Source organism: Tupaia chinensis, unplaced genomic scaffold (assembly GCF_000334495.1).
Source record: "Tupaia chinensis unplaced genomic scaffold, TupChi_1.0 Scaffold143351_1, whole genome shotgun sequence".
In the NCBI taxonomy this organism is placed as follows: domain Eukaryota; kingdom Metazoa; phylum Chordata; class Mammalia; order Scandentia; family Tupaiidae; genus Tupaia; species Tupaia belangeri.
Genome location: NW_006203195.1, coordinates 47,102 through 63,840, shown reverse-complemented (window position 1 = coordinate 63,840; position 16,739 = coordinate 47,102). Strand labels below are relative to the sequence as shown.

At 42.6% G+C, this 16,739-nt stretch overlaps 1 protein-coding gene across 1 annotated transcript in view; it reads right to left on the bottom strand.

The window, feature by feature from the left end:
• Window positions 1–12,253, bottom strand: part of LOC102475362 (ADP-ribosylation factor 4) — a 22,774-nt gene extending 10,521 nt beyond the window's left edge. Inside the window, exons 1-3 of the mRNA XM_027766425.1 lie at window positions 11,891–12,253; window positions 6,077–6,157; window positions 5,152–5,261 (exon numbers count right to left, since the gene is read on the bottom strand). Of these exons, the coding sequence (XP_027622226.1) occupies window positions 5,152–5,261; window positions 6,077–6,157; window positions 11,891–11,957 (258 nt within the window). The 5' untranslated portion in view covers window positions 11,958–12,253. The remainder of the gene's footprint in view (window positions 1–5,151; window positions 5,262–6,076; window positions 6,158–11,890) is intronic.
• Window positions 12,254–16,739: the final 4,486 nt, after the last annotated feature.

Sequence of the window (16,739 nt, the reverse complement as noted above, 5' to 3'; positions counted from 1 at the left end):
GCCCGTGGTACGAAAAACCGCCCCAAAAAAAAAAAAAATGAATGAATGAAAAAATAAAATTGAATTTAAAAATGGAATTAAAGAATGAGTTATTTGGTGCAAAAAATTAAAAAAAAATTATGTCATTACTTTTTCAACAACCCAGTATGTCTCCTCCTTTTCCTATCTCAAAAGCTATTCCGGGAATAGCAGCTGGTATCATGGCTATGTCGCTGGACTCCCATGTAGTTGACCGTGGTTCGAGTCTTGGACCCAGTGACTCAAACTCACACCAGACACATGTGCATGCGTGCCCAAGATCCCGAGAGGAGAATGGAGAAGAAGGGATTGCTGCTTGGCCATCTGCCCTGGGGGATGATTTCGTGCTTCTGTCTCTCGGTCTCTCTCTGTCTTTCTGGCATGCACACGTGCCCTATAGCAAAAACCTCTCTCAAAAAAAAAAGGAAAGCTATTCCTTTGTAGGACCTATCCTCTAGAAGAAGTATTATATTATCTCTAAAAGAGATCTATTTTTTTTTTTTTTTTTTTGCTATAGGACATGTGTGCTTGCTAAAGAGACAAAGATAGAAAAAGGGAGACTTCACCCCACCATAGGGCTGGAGGTGGCCACACAGCAATCCCTTCTCCTCCATTCTTCTCTTGGGATTTTGTGCACACACGCATACATACCCGCATGAGTTTTAAGCCTCTGGGTCTGGGACTCGAACCGCAGTCAGCCATGTCAGAGTCCAGCAATGTAACCATTATGCCATCTGCAGGTCCCAAGAGGTCTAATTTTAACCTTGACTACTAGTTTTCCTTTTTCAGTTTGCTTGTTTTAAATGTAAGTACTACTTTCATTCCTAAAGTAACACTGAGAAAGAGAATTACTTTAGGAATAAATTTTAAGTTAAACTCTTTCTGGAACAGCCCAGAATCAAGAGTGTGAAAGAGTGAACAATAGATGGCACAGTGATTGAGGCATGGATCCTACATGGCTGACTGCATGGTTTGAGTACGGGACACTGCAGCTTCAAGAATATGCTGGATATGTGTGCATCCATGCCCAAAATCTCAAGAGGTGAATGGAGGAGAAGGGACTATGGTGTGGACATCTCCCCTGGGGGTTGATTTCTCAAGTTCTCTCTTTCTCTGTTTCTCTTTGGGGAGAGACACATGCCCTATAGCAAAAAAACCCCAAAAGTATAGAAAAGCTTAAATTAAAAAAATTTTTTTTACATTTTATTATTATTATTATTAATTTGCTATAGGGCATGTGCACTCACCAGAGTGAGAGAGAGTGAGTGAGTGAGAAAGCAAGCCACCAGGTCTGTGACTCAAATCACGGTTGGCCATGGTCCCTTAATTTTAATTTTTAAAAAATATTGCCAGAGGGCACATGCAATTGCCAGAGAGGTGGAGAGAAAGAGGGAGAAAGCACTCCCCAATAATGCATGGTGATGCCACAATCCCTACATTTCCCCATCCTGTTAGGATGTGGGGCCTGCATGCACATGAGTTGAGTGGGAATTTTAAGCCACAGGGGCCAAGATTCAAATGGGGTAGTCGGCCATGTGGGATCTGGCTCCTTTAACCACCAGCCCAGTGGCTGGCCCAAAAAAGCTAGAATTAGAAAGGTAAGGTAGGCAGCTTGCTATAAGATTAATTTAAAAGCCAAGTATATATTATTTAGAAAAGCAAAATAACTAGAATTATCTAATAAAAGAAAAATTTACTACCATAATCACTATATTCTAGAATAACATAAATCAGAAACATGGTTGGTTTCTTTTAAATTTTATGGTTAGAAGATGTAATCAGAAATGCCAGAAATATAAGCTAACAGTATGGTTGTAATTATATGAGGTTAACACATATAGCTTTCCATAGTGGGCTTCAGCTCCCTAAAAAATCAGTGCTTGGGGAACAGCAGTTAGCGTAATGGCAGTGTCGCTGAACTCCCATGTAGCTGACCGTGGTTCAAGTCCCGGACCTGGTGGCTTAAACTCAAGCCGGGCGCATGTGCATGTGTGCCCAAGATCCCGAGAAGAGAATGGAGGAGAAGGGATTGTGGCGTGGCCATCTCCCCAGAGGGTGATTTCTCACTTTCTATCTCTCTGTCTTTCTGGTTAGCGCACGTGCCCTATAGCAAAAACCTCTCCAAAAAAAAAAAAAAAATCACTACTTGAATTTTTTAATTCTAACTAGGTTTATGGAGGCCAGGATGGGTCTAATTTCAAGTTAAAAAAATAAAACTAGAGGCCATGTGAAGGTACAGTGATAATAGAACTGGACCCACAGGGGAGGGTCCTAGGTTTGCATTTCAGGACATCTTTGAGCACACCAGGCACATTCAGATGCATGTGATTCTAGAAGGCTGAGAGAGAGAGTAGATAACCAACTGTCAACCCTGTGAAGGGTAATAATCTCTTTCTCTCTCTGTCTCTCCCATGGAATAAATAAATGCTAAAATTAAAAATAACTCAGAAGTAAATTACAAAGCAATTTAAACAAGGGAAAAGACAGTTAAGTTCTCCTTAGTCAATAATCGTAAGGCTAGGGCTGGCCTACTCCATCTTGAAGGGCAGTGGGTTAAGCTCTGTGTATTGGAAGTCAGATTCCATATGGCTAATGATAGTTTAAATCATGACCCAAGTGGCTTGAGAAATACACCTGACACATGAGTCTGCCTGCCCCAAATCCTAATAGGGTGGAGAAATGAAGAAAAAGGAATTATGGTGTGACTGTGCCCCATTGATAGGCGCTTTCTCTCTCCTTTTCTCTCACTCTTTGGTGAGTTCATGTATACTCTGGAAATTTAAAAACAGCAACAACAACAAAAATAAGAATCATGAGACTTAAAGATTAGTAAGGTTTTACTTTATATCTAACTTTAAATTAAACACTTTTCCTAAATGAAATGCCTCTAATTCATTTTAAAATAATCCATGGGGTAAGGGGTTGGGGAGCAGCAGGTTGTGTGGTGGCTGAGATGCTGGACTCTCACACGGCCAACCATGGTTTGAGTCCTGGACCTGGCGGCTCACTTTCTCACTTTCTCTCTCTCTCTCCCCCTAGTCAAATTGAAAATAATAATAATAATAATAAATAAAATTAAATAATTATTTTTAAAAATAATAATCCATGGAATAGAGCACATTAGGGGTGTGCATTAATTAAAAAGTATTGACCATATCCTATCCTATTAACTAACGCTGCATAACAGATATGAGACTTTTTTATTATGTTATATTATGTTATATTTTGTGTACATTTGAAACTTTCCATAATTAAATATTTTTTTCCTCCCTTTACGAGAGAGAAAAGAGACAGGAGAAAGGAAGCAAAACAGAGAGAGAGATCTCTCTCATGATTCTCTGGTCACAACCTACCAATTCGCTAGGATTACAGGCATGCACAATTGTGCCCAGCATGTTCAGTGTGGCCTCGGAATTGAACCAGTAAGACTTCCATGCAGCCTGCAGCCTCCCAAACTGTACTATGACCTACCTGTACACCACTACAACTGGGCCCACTATACAGTTTTATTTTTAATTTTCTTTTAGTTTTATTATTTTTTAAAACTTTCTATAGGCATGAGAGATAGAGACAGAGAGAGAGAGAGAGAGAAAGTAAAAAATCAAGCCACCAGGTCCAAGACTTGAACAGTGGTCAGAATGTGGGAGTCCAGCCCAACCACCTTGCCACCTACTGGCCCCCATAATAAATTTTTTTTTCAAACACGTATCTATGTATCAAAATATCTTTTTTAATCAAGCTATGTTAGTGAACATAATAAACATTCTTACTTTTAAATTAAAAAAGCATGCCACTTAGTTAACATGACACACTACTTAAACCTGGTTGTTCCAGCCACTTACCTAGGGTATTCACTGCCACTGGTGGCAATATACCTCACTTGTATGCAATCTTTTTAAGAGCTGGAGAACAAGAGTGACATTGCAAATCTTAAATATATAAAGTGATGTGGTATCACATTTTACTTTTTAAAAAAGTTTATCACTTCAGTAGTAAACAAAAACTGTTAAAAAAAAAAAAAAACCCTTGTGTGGTAGAAAAGAAAACAGACAGGGAAGCAAATTAAACAGAAAGAAAGGTAGAACAAGAATAACTCCCTAGTCTTGGATAAATCAATTGTTTTGGTTTCCTCATACTAATGGAGTTAAGACTACAACAAAAGTTCTTATCGGGGAGCAATTTTACCCCAAGGGACATTTTGCAATTGTGGAGACATTTATGATTGCCACAGCTGGGTTGGGAGAGACTTGCTGCAGTATCTAGTGGACAAAGGGCAAGGATGATGCTACACACATCCTACAATGTAGGGCAAGCCTTGTGCCCTACAGCAAAGAATTATGCAGCCTGAAATGTCAATAGCGCTGCTGTGATAAGATCCTAAACCAGGAGCTTCAGCACTAGAGAACTTGGCAGAAATACAAAGGATCAGGCTTTAGTCATTCCCTACTGATTCACCACAGATTTTTAACAAATACCTGCGTGATTCATATGTGCATTAAAGTTGGAGAAAAACTACTGATTCCCAGCTTGCATCTTCAGAGATTCTGATTCAAGTGGTCTGGGGCTGTGATTGGGGTTTCAAAATTTTTAAAGCTCCCCAAGCAATTCTAATGTGCAAATAATTAATGCGAGAACTCCCCCTTTATAGGATCACTATTTCTCCCATGCTAATTTTACATACACTACATGACAATATAATAATACTTTACAAGTCAACACAGTTTAATGTATTTTCAGTAAACAGGTAACTGGGCTAAATAAAAAGCTATCAATTGTCTAACATTCATTAGAAAATGCAATGACAGGAAGTTACAAAGTGACCTTACTTTGTATACTAAGAATGTAACCAGAAGAACTATTACATTAGACACCTAACTCATTCTTGAACCTCAGCCCCACTCATTCCACACAGTCTTCCAAAATTGTCCTGTCATGGCTATGTAACTCTCTTGACCCCTAGGTAAGAGGGTCAAATATATTAATGAGAATCAACTAAAGAATAGGGAGGTAATCATAAGAATACCAACTCACAAACTAAACAGCAACATCCAAGTAAACACTTGACAATAATTAATATAATCTTCAGAGCATGCAAACTACAGAAAAGTTATAGAACAACAAAACATTTCGTACCTGGGTATTTTGGAAGTAATGCCTCCAGAGTCGCCTTATTCTATCTTGACCACCAACATCCCATACTGTGAAGCAAATGTTCTTATATTCTACAGTTTCCACATTAAAACCTACGAAGAAAAAAATGACCACTATGTACAATAATGTGTCATAAAAAAAAATTAAACTCCTTTATTGAAGAATCTTTTTAGACTTCAAAAATCCTACTAAGATAACCAACTAACAACTAAGATAACAAAGTTAACAAAAAGACAGTTTCAAACTTAGACTACATTTCACTTTAAAAGATGAACACTATGAAGGCCAGCAGGTGGCATGGTGGTTAGTGCTGGACTCCCACATGGCCAACAGTTGTTCTAGTCCTAGACCTGGTGATCTATTTTCTTACTTTCCCTCTCTGTCTCTGATGACGATAGCAAGTTAAAATAATAATAATAATAATAATAATAATGATAAATAAATAATTCTTAAAAAAAAAAAAGCGATGACACTATGGGGCCAGCACATAGCATGGTAGTTAAGGCACTGGATTTCTACATGGCTGATAGTGGTGTCTTGCTTTCTCACTTTCCCTCTTACTCCCTCTGTCTTTCGCTGGTGAGCACATGTGCCCTATAACAAATTAAGAAATAATAATCATTTAAAAAAAGATGTCACTATGGGACTAGCCAACATGGTGGTTAAGGCAGCTGGATTCCATGTGGCTGACTGCATGGTTTGAGTCCCAGACCCATGTGTGTGCATGAATGCCCAAAATCCCAAGGAGATAATGGAGAAAAGGGATTGCAACTTGGCCATCACCCCTGGGCGGTGCTTTCTCACTTTCCTTCTTTCTATTTTTCCAGCAAGCATACATACCCCATAGCAAAATTTAAAACAAGATATCACTATGATATAAATTAATGTCATCTCTAAATTTTCTTACCAATGGTAGGAATGGTGTTAATGATCTCTCCTAACTTCAGTTTATACAGAATGGTCGTCTTGCCAGCAGCATCCAATCCAACTAGGAGACAGTATAAATTTAAAATCTAGACCAAAAGCACATGCTAAGAAATAATGTTACAATAAGTTTATAGCTGAAACTAAAAGCTGGGGGACCAGCAGTTAGCATAATGCTATGTCACTGGACTCCCATGTAGCTGACCACAGTCTGAGTCCCGGACCAGGTGGCTTAAACTCACGCTGGGCACATGTGTATGTGTGCCCAAGATCCCAAGAGGAGAATGGAGAAGAAGGTGTTGTGGCATGGTCAACACCCCTGGGGAGAGAGTTCTCGCTTTCTGTCTTTCTGGGGAGCGCACGTGCACTGTAGCAAAAAACTCAAAAGAAAGAAAGAAAGAAAGTAAAAGCTGGGCCAACAGATGGTGGGGTAGTTGGGGCACTGGACTCCCACGTGGTCAACTACAGTTCGTGTCCCAGACCTGGCGGCTTTCTTTCTCTCTCTCTGGTGAGCATACATATCCTATTACATATTTTTTAAAAAACAATAATGATAATAAAATTAAAATAAATAATTCTAATTTAAAAAGAAAGTAAAAGTTGACTATTCAAGGCAAAAATATACATTAGAATTGAAATTATCTCAGTTCTGATTCCCAAATGCAACCATCCTACAGATAAAGCCTTTTAGGACTGCAGGTGGCATAGGGGTTAAGGTGCTCGACTCCCATATGGCTGACTGTGGTGAGTCCCAGACCAGGTGGCCTGCTTCCTCATTTTCCCTTTCTCTCTCTGGTGAAATTAACAAATAAGAATAAATAAAAATTGGGACCAGCAGTTAGCGTAATGGCTATGTCGCTGGACTCCCACATAGTCGACCGCAGTTCGAGTCCCAGACCCGGCGGCTTAAATTCACGCCAGGCGCGTGTGCATGCGTGCCCAAGATCCCAAGAGGAGAAAGGAGGAGAAGGGATTGGGTGTGGCCATCCCCTCTGGGGGGTGATTTCTCGCTTTCTGTCTCTCTGTCTCTCTCTGTCTGGCAAGCGCACGTGCCCTATAGCAAAAACCTCTCCAAAAAAAAAGAAAGAATAAATAAAAATTAAACAAATAATTCTTAAAAAAAAAAAAGGCCTTTTTATTTTTCTTTCTAGAACTAGAGAAATAGCACATAGTAGTTAAGTAAAGATTATCTGGGTAGGGAACCAGCAGTTAGCGTAATGGCTATGTCACTGGACTCCCACGTAGTCGACCGCGGTTCGTGTCCCGGACCCGGTGGCTTAAAACTCACGCCGGGCGCGTGTGCGTGCGTGCCCAAGATCCCGAGAGGAGAATGGAGGAGAGGGGACTGCGGCGTGACCATCCCCCCTGGGGGGTGATTTCTCACTTTCTGTCTCTATGTCTCTCTCTGTCTGTCTGGCGAGCGCACGCGCCCTACAGTGAAAAATCTCTCCAAAAAAAAAAAAAGTAAAAAAAAAAAAAAAAAAAAAAGATTATCTGGGTAATGAAGGCGCTAATTTTTGCCATAAACTAGTTAAGTACCTTTAAACAGATTGCTTTAGGGCAACCTTTTAAAGAAACTTGCCATTAAGCAAAGGTATTGGACAATTTAAGATATCTTCCATTGCAAGTTCTACTTAATTTTATGAAATACCACCAATTTTCAAAACACAATGTCTGGTTAACTGATGTTATAAAAAATGGCTCTATACTACTAATCTCCAATATAAGTAGTCTAAACTCTTAAAATGATTTACTTGAGACAGAAGTACAAGGAGGGAGGAATGTGCTTGTCTCTGAAGAAAACCAAATTCGGGAACAGCAGTTAGTATAATGGCTATATCACTGGACTCCCATGTAGCTGACGGCAGTTCGAGTCCTGGACCTGGTGGCTTAAATTCACTCTGGGCATGTGTGCGTGCCTGCCCAAGATCCTGAGAGGAGAAAGGAGAAGACTGCGGCGTAGCCATTCCCCCTGGGGGGTGATTTCTGGCTTTCTGTCTCTCTGTATTTCTGGTGAGGGCACAAGCCCTGTAGTAAAAAAAAAAAAAGAAAAAAGAAAAAAAAGAAAACCAAACTGGAAAATCAGGGTGTACTTTTTTATTAGAGTGCTAATGAAAAGCAGATGAAATGCTTATAAGGATGAATGTCTCAAAGTATAGTCTACATTGTCTGCTAATGCTCTCATAAATGAAATATCAGTATCTAATAACCTCACTGAAAATATCATTGTTCTAAGGACAGCACATTTGGCCATCTGGATTTGCCTTATCACACATTTTTAAAAATCAATTCAAATGTGTAGTGATTTACACAAGGACACTTTCTGTTTATTTATTTATTATTTGCCAGAGGGCACGGCACTGCCAGAGAGAGACAAAAACAGACAGAGAGAGAAAAAAGAGAAAGCAACCCCCTCGTGATAAAGGGTCATGCCAAAATCCCTTTTCCATTTTTCCCTCCCTTAGGGATTTTGAATGTGTGCACCCACAAGCGCCCCACGCGTTTCTGATGTCATTGGTTCCACACAAGTGTTTTAATTTTTGAGTATGAAACGGGTCCAAACATCAGGAAAAAAAAGTTCTATAGACATGAAAACTACTACCTTAAGTTTGGCTCCTTCAATAAAATACATAAAATGAAGAGGGGAGAGTCATCAGAAAACAATCAGATATTAACTGTTCTACAAAGCTAAGTCTCTGGAGAGCATAAGATCTCTTTGGGTGATTTTGATCAAATTTTTACATAAATAAAAATTCACCTTTCACCAAGTTCAAATCCAAATAAAGTCAAATTAGAACTGAAACTGACATGCTGAATAGAAAACAAAACGAAATACAACCTGAGCGAAGTTTTTTTTTTTTTTTTAAAGGTTTTTGTTCTAGGGCATTGCTGGCCAGAAAGAGAGAGAGAGACAAAGAGACAGAAAGCAAGAAATCACCCCCCCAGGGGGGATGTCCACGCTGCAATCCCTTCTCCTCCATTCTCCTCTCGGGATCTTGGACACGCATGCACACGTGCCCAGCGTGAGTTTAAGCCACTGGGTCCAGGACTCAAACCGCGGTCGACTACATGGGAGTTCAGCAATATAGCCATTATGCTAACTGTTGGTCCCAACCTGAGTGAAGTTTTGAAAACTACGTACCTACTAGTTTCATTGGAAATCCAATGACACTTTGTGCAATCATTTAAAAACAATGTACCAGAGATCTTCAAAAAGCTTATAGAAAATATGTAATATTATTAAAAACTATGTATAAATTTCAAAAGTTTGCTCAAAATAAACTTTTTAAAAAATTATTTTATTGGGGCCAATAATTTAAAAAATAATTATTTAACTTTATTTATTTTTGATTTTACCAGAGAGGGACAGAGCGAGAGAGCAAGAGCGTGCGTGAGAGAGAAGGGAGGGAAAGTGAGAAAGCAAGCCACCAGGTCTGGACTGGAACTGTGGTAAGCCATGTGGGAGTCTAGTACTCTCATCCACCACGCCACCTGCCAGCCCCTCTCAAGATAAACTTTTTATTTATTTATTTTCTAGAGGTTTTTTTTGCCTTAGAGCACCTGTGCTCAATGGAGGGAGAGAGGGAAAGTGAGAAATCACCCTCCAGAGGGGATGGCTACAAAGCAATCCCTTTTCCACCTGGGATTTTGGGCATGCACACATCTGACACTGGCATGATTTTCAAACCACTGGGTCTGAGACTCTAACCATGGTGAACCATGTGGGAGTCTAGTGATGTAATAGCTATGCCATCTGCTGGCCCCCAAAATAAACTTTTTAAAGTCTCCTCATAAATCCAAAACTATTGGGCAGGCAGGTGGCACAGTGGTTAAGGTGTTGGACTCCCACATGGCCAACCGAGGTTCAAATCCTGGATCCTTCTGCTTGAAACTTCTGAGGTGTGTGTGTGTCCAAGATCCAGAGAGGATCTACAGTATAGGGATTATGGCCTCTCTCTGTCTCAGACTCTCTTGAAAGCAGACAAACCCTATACCAAAAATCTCTTTAAAAAAAAATTGGCCTGGTTATACTTCCTGATGTATCATTTTGGAAATTACTTCTGAAAGGCCTTGAATGCATTTTATATACTCATTTTATTTTTTTTTAAAGAAAATGGGCATTGGGAACCAGCAGTTAGAGTAATGGCTATGTCGCTGGACTCCCATGTAGTCGACCGCGGTTCGCGTCCCGGACCCGGTGGCTTAAAACTCACGCCGGGCGCGTGTGCATGCATACCCAAGATCCCGAGAGGAGAACGGAGGAGAAGGGATTGCGGCGTGACCATCCCCCCTGGGGGGTGATTTCTCGCTTTCTGTCTCTATGTCTCTCTCTGTCTGTCTGGCGAACGCACGCGCCCTATAGTGAAAAAAAAGAAAAAAGAAAATGGGCATTGTTGGGTCAGCCCCTTAGCCTGGTGGTTAAGGAAAGTGGGATCCCACATGGTCCATACCATGGTTTGAATCCTAGCCCAACAGCTTGAAAAACACCACACCGGCAGACTGGCACAAGTGTGTTTATGCCCCAAATCCCAACAAGATATATGAAGAAATTGCAGCAAGATCAACACGTTTTTAAATTACTTGCACTTTTGGGAAAGCAGCAGGTGTAAGACTATATGGCTTCTCCAGAGTAGTTGATAAACCAGACGTGTTAGCTTGCCACCCTCTCTTAATATACTTGTATATGGTAAAGTCTGAAACTAAAAAGTCATTCACTCAAGAAAGTTTGAACTTTATCTAAAGTTTAAGAAGAAAAAGCAATACACTACTATAACATGGAACACACATTAACTAGATAAAAATTAATTTGAAAGACAGAAGGCAAACCAATATAATCAGAGTTCTTAAAGCTACTAAAAAGTTAACAGAAAAATGAAAACTCAGTTTTCAGGAAATAATTTACTAAAAAGAGGAAAAAAAATACAAAGCGAGGGACCAGCAGAGTTAGCATAATGGCTACGTTGCTGAACTCCCATGTAGTCGACCGTGGTTCCAGTCCTGGACCCTGTGGCTTAAACACACGCCAGGCGCGCGTGCATGTGTGCCCAAGATTCCGAAAAGAGAATGGAAGAGAAGGGATTGCAGCGTAGCCATCCCCCCTGGGGAGTGATTTCTTGCTTTCTGTCTTTGGTCTCTCTCTTTCTGGAAAGTGCAAGCGCCCTATAACAAAAACCTCTCCAAAAAAAAAAAAGAAAAAAAAAATACAAAGCGGAATCCAGTAAGAGCAAAAGTCTAGCAGAGTGAGTGCTAAGGATTCTGGACTCTGATCCAGACACCTGGGGGGCTCCTTCGCCACCTCACGGGCCATGGTCACTACCTGCACAGGGAAGCCCCAGGCACTAGCGGCCGTCCATTCCCAAAACAACGGAGGAGTACGCAGTGAGTGGCCACGAAGCGAGGAGGAGGAGAAAGGCCAGAAATCGCTCGGTCTCCACCCCAAGCCCTGCCCACATACCGGGAAAAGGAGATGCAGATTGCTCCCTCAGAACCACACATGCCAGAGTTATAATCCAAGAGTTCGTTTCCCCCCCATCTCTGCCCAATCTTGTCAGACATCCAGGGAAGTCAAGCTCACAAGGAAGAAAGCTTGCCCGACGACCTGTCCGGGCCCCTCGGTGAGACAGGTATGGAGTGATCGCTCAACCTTCACTCCATTGTTCCCCCTTAAGGACCCTTCCCAACCCTTACCTCTTTCCCACCGAGGTCAGCACTGGAAAAAACAAGCCCCAAGACCACCCCAAGAGCAAACCCCCTTCTCACTTCCCCGGTGGGCCCTGCCTCACGGCCCCCCACTCACCCATCAAAATGCGCATCTGCTTCTTGCCGACGCGGCGGGGAACGAGGGAGGAGATGGTCAGGCCCATGACGGGAGTGGCACCTGCGATGGGCAGAAGTAGAAAGGGTTTGGGGCGTTCCCGAGTCTCCTTTCCCGCTCGGGGAAACTGAGCCAGAGGAAAGAGGAAGAACTTATGAAGAAGGGTAGCAGGGACTGCTCGCTGGCCGGCGTGTAGGATGAGCTCCAGGAAAGGCCTCCGTGGGGCGAAACTGGCCAGGATACCGGGGTAGAAGCGCCAGCTCTGGCTCTCAGGCTCCGGCCCTGCCACGTCACGCGGCCGCCGCGGCCCATTCAGCGCGAACAGAACCTAGTCAAGGCAGTCCCCGCCCCCGCCGGGGCTACAACGCCTGCACCCACGTGCGATTGGACAGCTTCTCTGACGCCATCTCTTGGCGTCACAGCCTTCAGAATGCGGCTGCTGGAGCCAAGCCAGGTGGGTTAGCACATGCGTACTGGGAAACTTGACTAAGTTACTAGTGCCTCGCTCGTTGATCCCAGACTCGTTGGAGACGGTCCGCCTGCTTCTGCTCCGGTAAAGCAAATAGTCCGCGCTTCTGGACAGTCTGGCTTTGAGCTATGATTTATGTTGCGAACCCCTGTGATTTCTGCTCTTTGGGCGTCCTCCTCCTGAATGTTATGCGCGCTTAGGATTTTTCAGTTTGAGGAACCTACAAATCTAACAGAGGAGACCAATCGCTTTCCGTAGGGAAGGGTTGAAAACCAGCTTTGCATTTCTGGATGTAGAAGTTTAAAGCCAACGTACCAGGAGGAGCGATTGTGGAAACGGATTGTGGACTTGGCTTAGACGCTTCGAATCCTATACTTAAGATCTTTAATACTGCGTCGGGACAAGAAAGCTCCGAAGCATTTTCATTTGCAGTTGCCACTTAAAATCCATGAGGAAGGCTTGCTTTTCCTATAGTTTTCTCCTAGAAAACACATGAAAGATTTATTCCTTTTGTTGAGAAAGTGGGAAGCATTCATACTTTAAAAAAAAAAAAAAAAGTGTAGGAGCCAGCAGATGGCTTGGTGGTTAAGGCGCTGTACTCCCAGAGTCCCCAAGGCAGCTTGAAGCCGGGCAGGTGTGCACGCATGCCCCAAATTGCTAGATTTGAATGGAGAAGAATTCTCTCACTCTGTCCCTCTCTGGTCAAATAAGTAAATAAACTTAAAAAATAATTCTTTAAACAAACAAAAACTCAATCCATAGGCCAACAGCTTTTCTGAACTGAAAAACCCATTTCCACATGAGATCTTTTTGCTAAAAATTTTAAATGTATTTATCCTGAAAAATCTCAGCCATTATTCGAACTTCAAATTATGCAAAATTACTGGTAATTTCACTGTTTTTCTTTAGTTTTATTATGGTAAATTATAAACAGTGGTGTACTCTTCCTGTGTTTTCCACATGCTGGTTTGGTATCATTTTCAGGAGGTATGCAATAAGCCTTTCTTGGACTAGAGGAAGCCTTTGCCCTAGTGTTGCCAGACCTGGTTTTACATGTGTGTTCTCTGTGGTATGTCTCCAAAATTCCTGCTGTGCACCACCCAACCAGTTTTTCTACACATCATTCTTGATAGTGGTACTTCATGATGAGGGGCTAAAGATATCAAAATGAGACACCAAAAGGTCAAAGTCCAGAAAAGAAGTAACTCAAAAGACAGGAAGGCTGGCCTCAGTTCAAATCTTAGTCCAGCAACTTGGTAAACATGGCAGACGCATGGTATGTGTGTCTAGAATCCTGATGGGAGGGAGGACTGGAGCAAAAAGGATTGCAGCATGAACATGCCCTGTTTGGGGGGTACTTGCTCTTATACTCTATCTCTGGTGAGCACATAACCCTGTAACATTTAAAACAGAGATGAGAGGAAAAAAATGTTCCTTTTATTCTCATTATATTCTTCCAAACTGACCTCAGCCTTTTCACAGTATCTATACTTAGAACAGAAGGTAAGAGTGAATCAACCGTTGGGACCAGGTGGCATGGTGGCTAAGGTGCGGTACACTCCCACACGGCCGACCATGGTTCAGGTCCTAGACCTGGTGGCTTGCTTTCTCACTTTTTCTCTCTTGTCAAAAATAAATGAATGGTGGACCAGCAGGTGCAGGACACTCCCACATGGCCAACCACAATTCAAGTCCCAGACCTGGTGGCTTGCTTTCTCATCTTAAATCCTGCGTCATCTTCCATCTGTGTGTATGTTTGTGTGTGTGTGTCTGGTCAAATTAAAATGAATGAGTGAATAAAAATTTTAAAAATTCTTAAAAAATGAATAAAATCAAATAATTCTAAAAAGAAAAGTGAGTCAAGCTTCAAGAAAATAAGGCATAGGTGAGAATTATAAATATCTTCCTTTCTCCTTAATTTTCAATATATTCATTAGGCTGTACTATTTTCTTAAAGAGGTTTTTGCCTTAGGGGATGTGTGCTTGCTGGAGGGACAGAGATAGTGAGAGGTAAAGTAAAAAATTACTCCCCACGGGGGATGGCCATGCTCCAATCCGTCCTCCTGGGATGATCTTAGGCATGCACACATGCCCGGTTTGATTTTCAAGCCACCGGGTCTGGGACTCAAACCTGGGTCAGCTATGTGGTAGTCCAGCAACATACTGCTATACCATCTGCTGGATTCAGCTCACATTATTTATTTTTCTTTTTTGGAGAGGTTTTCGCTACAGGGCACGTGCACTCGCCAGAAAGACAGAGAGAGACATAGAGACAGAAAGCAAGAAATCACCCCCCAGGGCGGATGGTCACACCGCAATCCCTTCTCCACAATCCCTTCTCCTCTTGGGAGTTTTAAGCCACCGGGTTCGTGGGAGTCCAGCGACATAGCCATTACGCTAACTGCTGGTTCCCCCGCGTGTCAGTCTTAAACCAGCTTTCTTATGGCTACAGGGAGTTCACAGCTCATATCATTATAACCTCTCAATAGAGGAGAAATAGACTTCCTTTCTCAAACTCAGTATAAAAATTCTAATACTGATTGGTCCAGTTTGAGTTATAGGTTTATCCTTGAACCAATCATTATGGCCAGACAGAGTCTACCAATACTGGTTTTTCTTGGGTCAGATGTAAACTGAGGATGAAACTCTCACTTTTTTCCCCTAATACCTAAATTGTGGACTTTAGTTAATATAATGTATCAATATCAATTTATTGATTTTAACAAATGTACATTAATCTAAAATGTTAATAATGGGGAAACTAGGGCTGGCCCTGTAGTAGAGAGATTAAGTGCTATGTCTCCTCTGCTGAAAAATATTAAGAGGTGTTTGTGTTAGAGTGCCCCAAATCCTGACAGGATAGAGAAATGGAGTAAAAGGATTGCAGTGTGATCATGCTGCATTGTGGGGTGTTTCTCTTTCACTCTCTTTCTCTCTATGATGAGGGCACATGTGATATGTTCTGACAAAAAAAGATAAATTAAACTAAGTATGTATGGAAGTGGGGTAGTAATAATGTGAAAACACTGGTCTCGATATTTCCTTAAACCTAAAAGAACTCTAAAAAAAAACAAAAAAAACTAAGAGAATTCTAAAAAATAAATTTTATTGGGCCAGCATATGGCATGGTGGTTAAGATGCTGAATCCCACAAGGCTAATAAAGGTTTGGTTCCTCCCTAGCAACTTGAAAAATCATTATGGGTATGTGTGGGCATATCCCAAATCCCAGGAGAATGAAGAAGGGATTGCAGCGTGGCCATCACCTCTGGAAGGCAATTTCTTACCTTCCCTTTCACTGTCTGTCTCTGGCAAGCACACAGGCCCTACAGAAAAACCTTAAAAACAATGATAGGCAAAATAAACCAATCATCAAAGTAGAACAGCATACATATCCACTTGAATTAAGTATATAAATACTTAAATTCACAGAAATAAAAAAAAAAATTGAACAGCACCTGCCAAGGGAAAGGGAGAAAGAAGAAATGGAAAGTTACTACATAACTACAAAAAATTATTAGATGACAATGTTCTAAAAATTACGAGTAGATCTATGTAAAAATGATTGACAATATTACTTTACGCTTGAAAACCACCCTAGCACAGTGGTTGAATATTGATGAACACCTGTGTGAAGAGGCTCAGGTAGCTTAATCTTTCTGGTGGTCACAATGACAGCAACTGATAAAGGGCCCTACTTCAGAGAAACCCTGAGGCCTGGAAAACACACTGGGTGCGGCGTCTGCGGCCGAGTCGGCGCTCACTAGGACTGACTGCACTTTGTTCCTCACGGACTACCACAAAGGCGCGGCTCGGCGTAGGCCCAGGCCGGCCGGAGGCGACCCCAGCACACCTGGGAGGAGGGCGAGCGGGGACCACAATGATGTGAGGAGAAAAACAGCGAGGCTCCCACGCCCGAGTCGACACCGCCAACCACGCTCCGCTTTCTGTAGAACGGCCGCGGCGGACCCAGACAAGTCACCGCCTCCTCCGCGCACAGACACCCGGACGTCGCCCCACCCACTTCCGGCTCGGCCCCTCCCCCCGCCCGCAGCCTGCACTTTCGACAGAAACGCGTGCTGCAGCCGTCGCTTCCGGCGCTCGTCCGCGCTCTGCACGTCGCTCTCCCCGTCATCCGGGCTAAAGAGCAAAATTACCCTGCGGCCGCGAGCGTGGCTATGCCCAGGAGGCGCGGGTCAGCGGGCCTGGCGAAAGTGCGAGGCGGAAGCGCCGTGCGCACTCTCCTCGCGGGCCGGAAGTCTCCGGGTCTGAATGGGGCCCGGAGCCGGCGCCTGTGGCTTCGCCGTCTCGGGGGGGTGCCGGGCAGCCGCCTGGGCGGCAGGCCGTCAGGGGGCGGGGCCCCG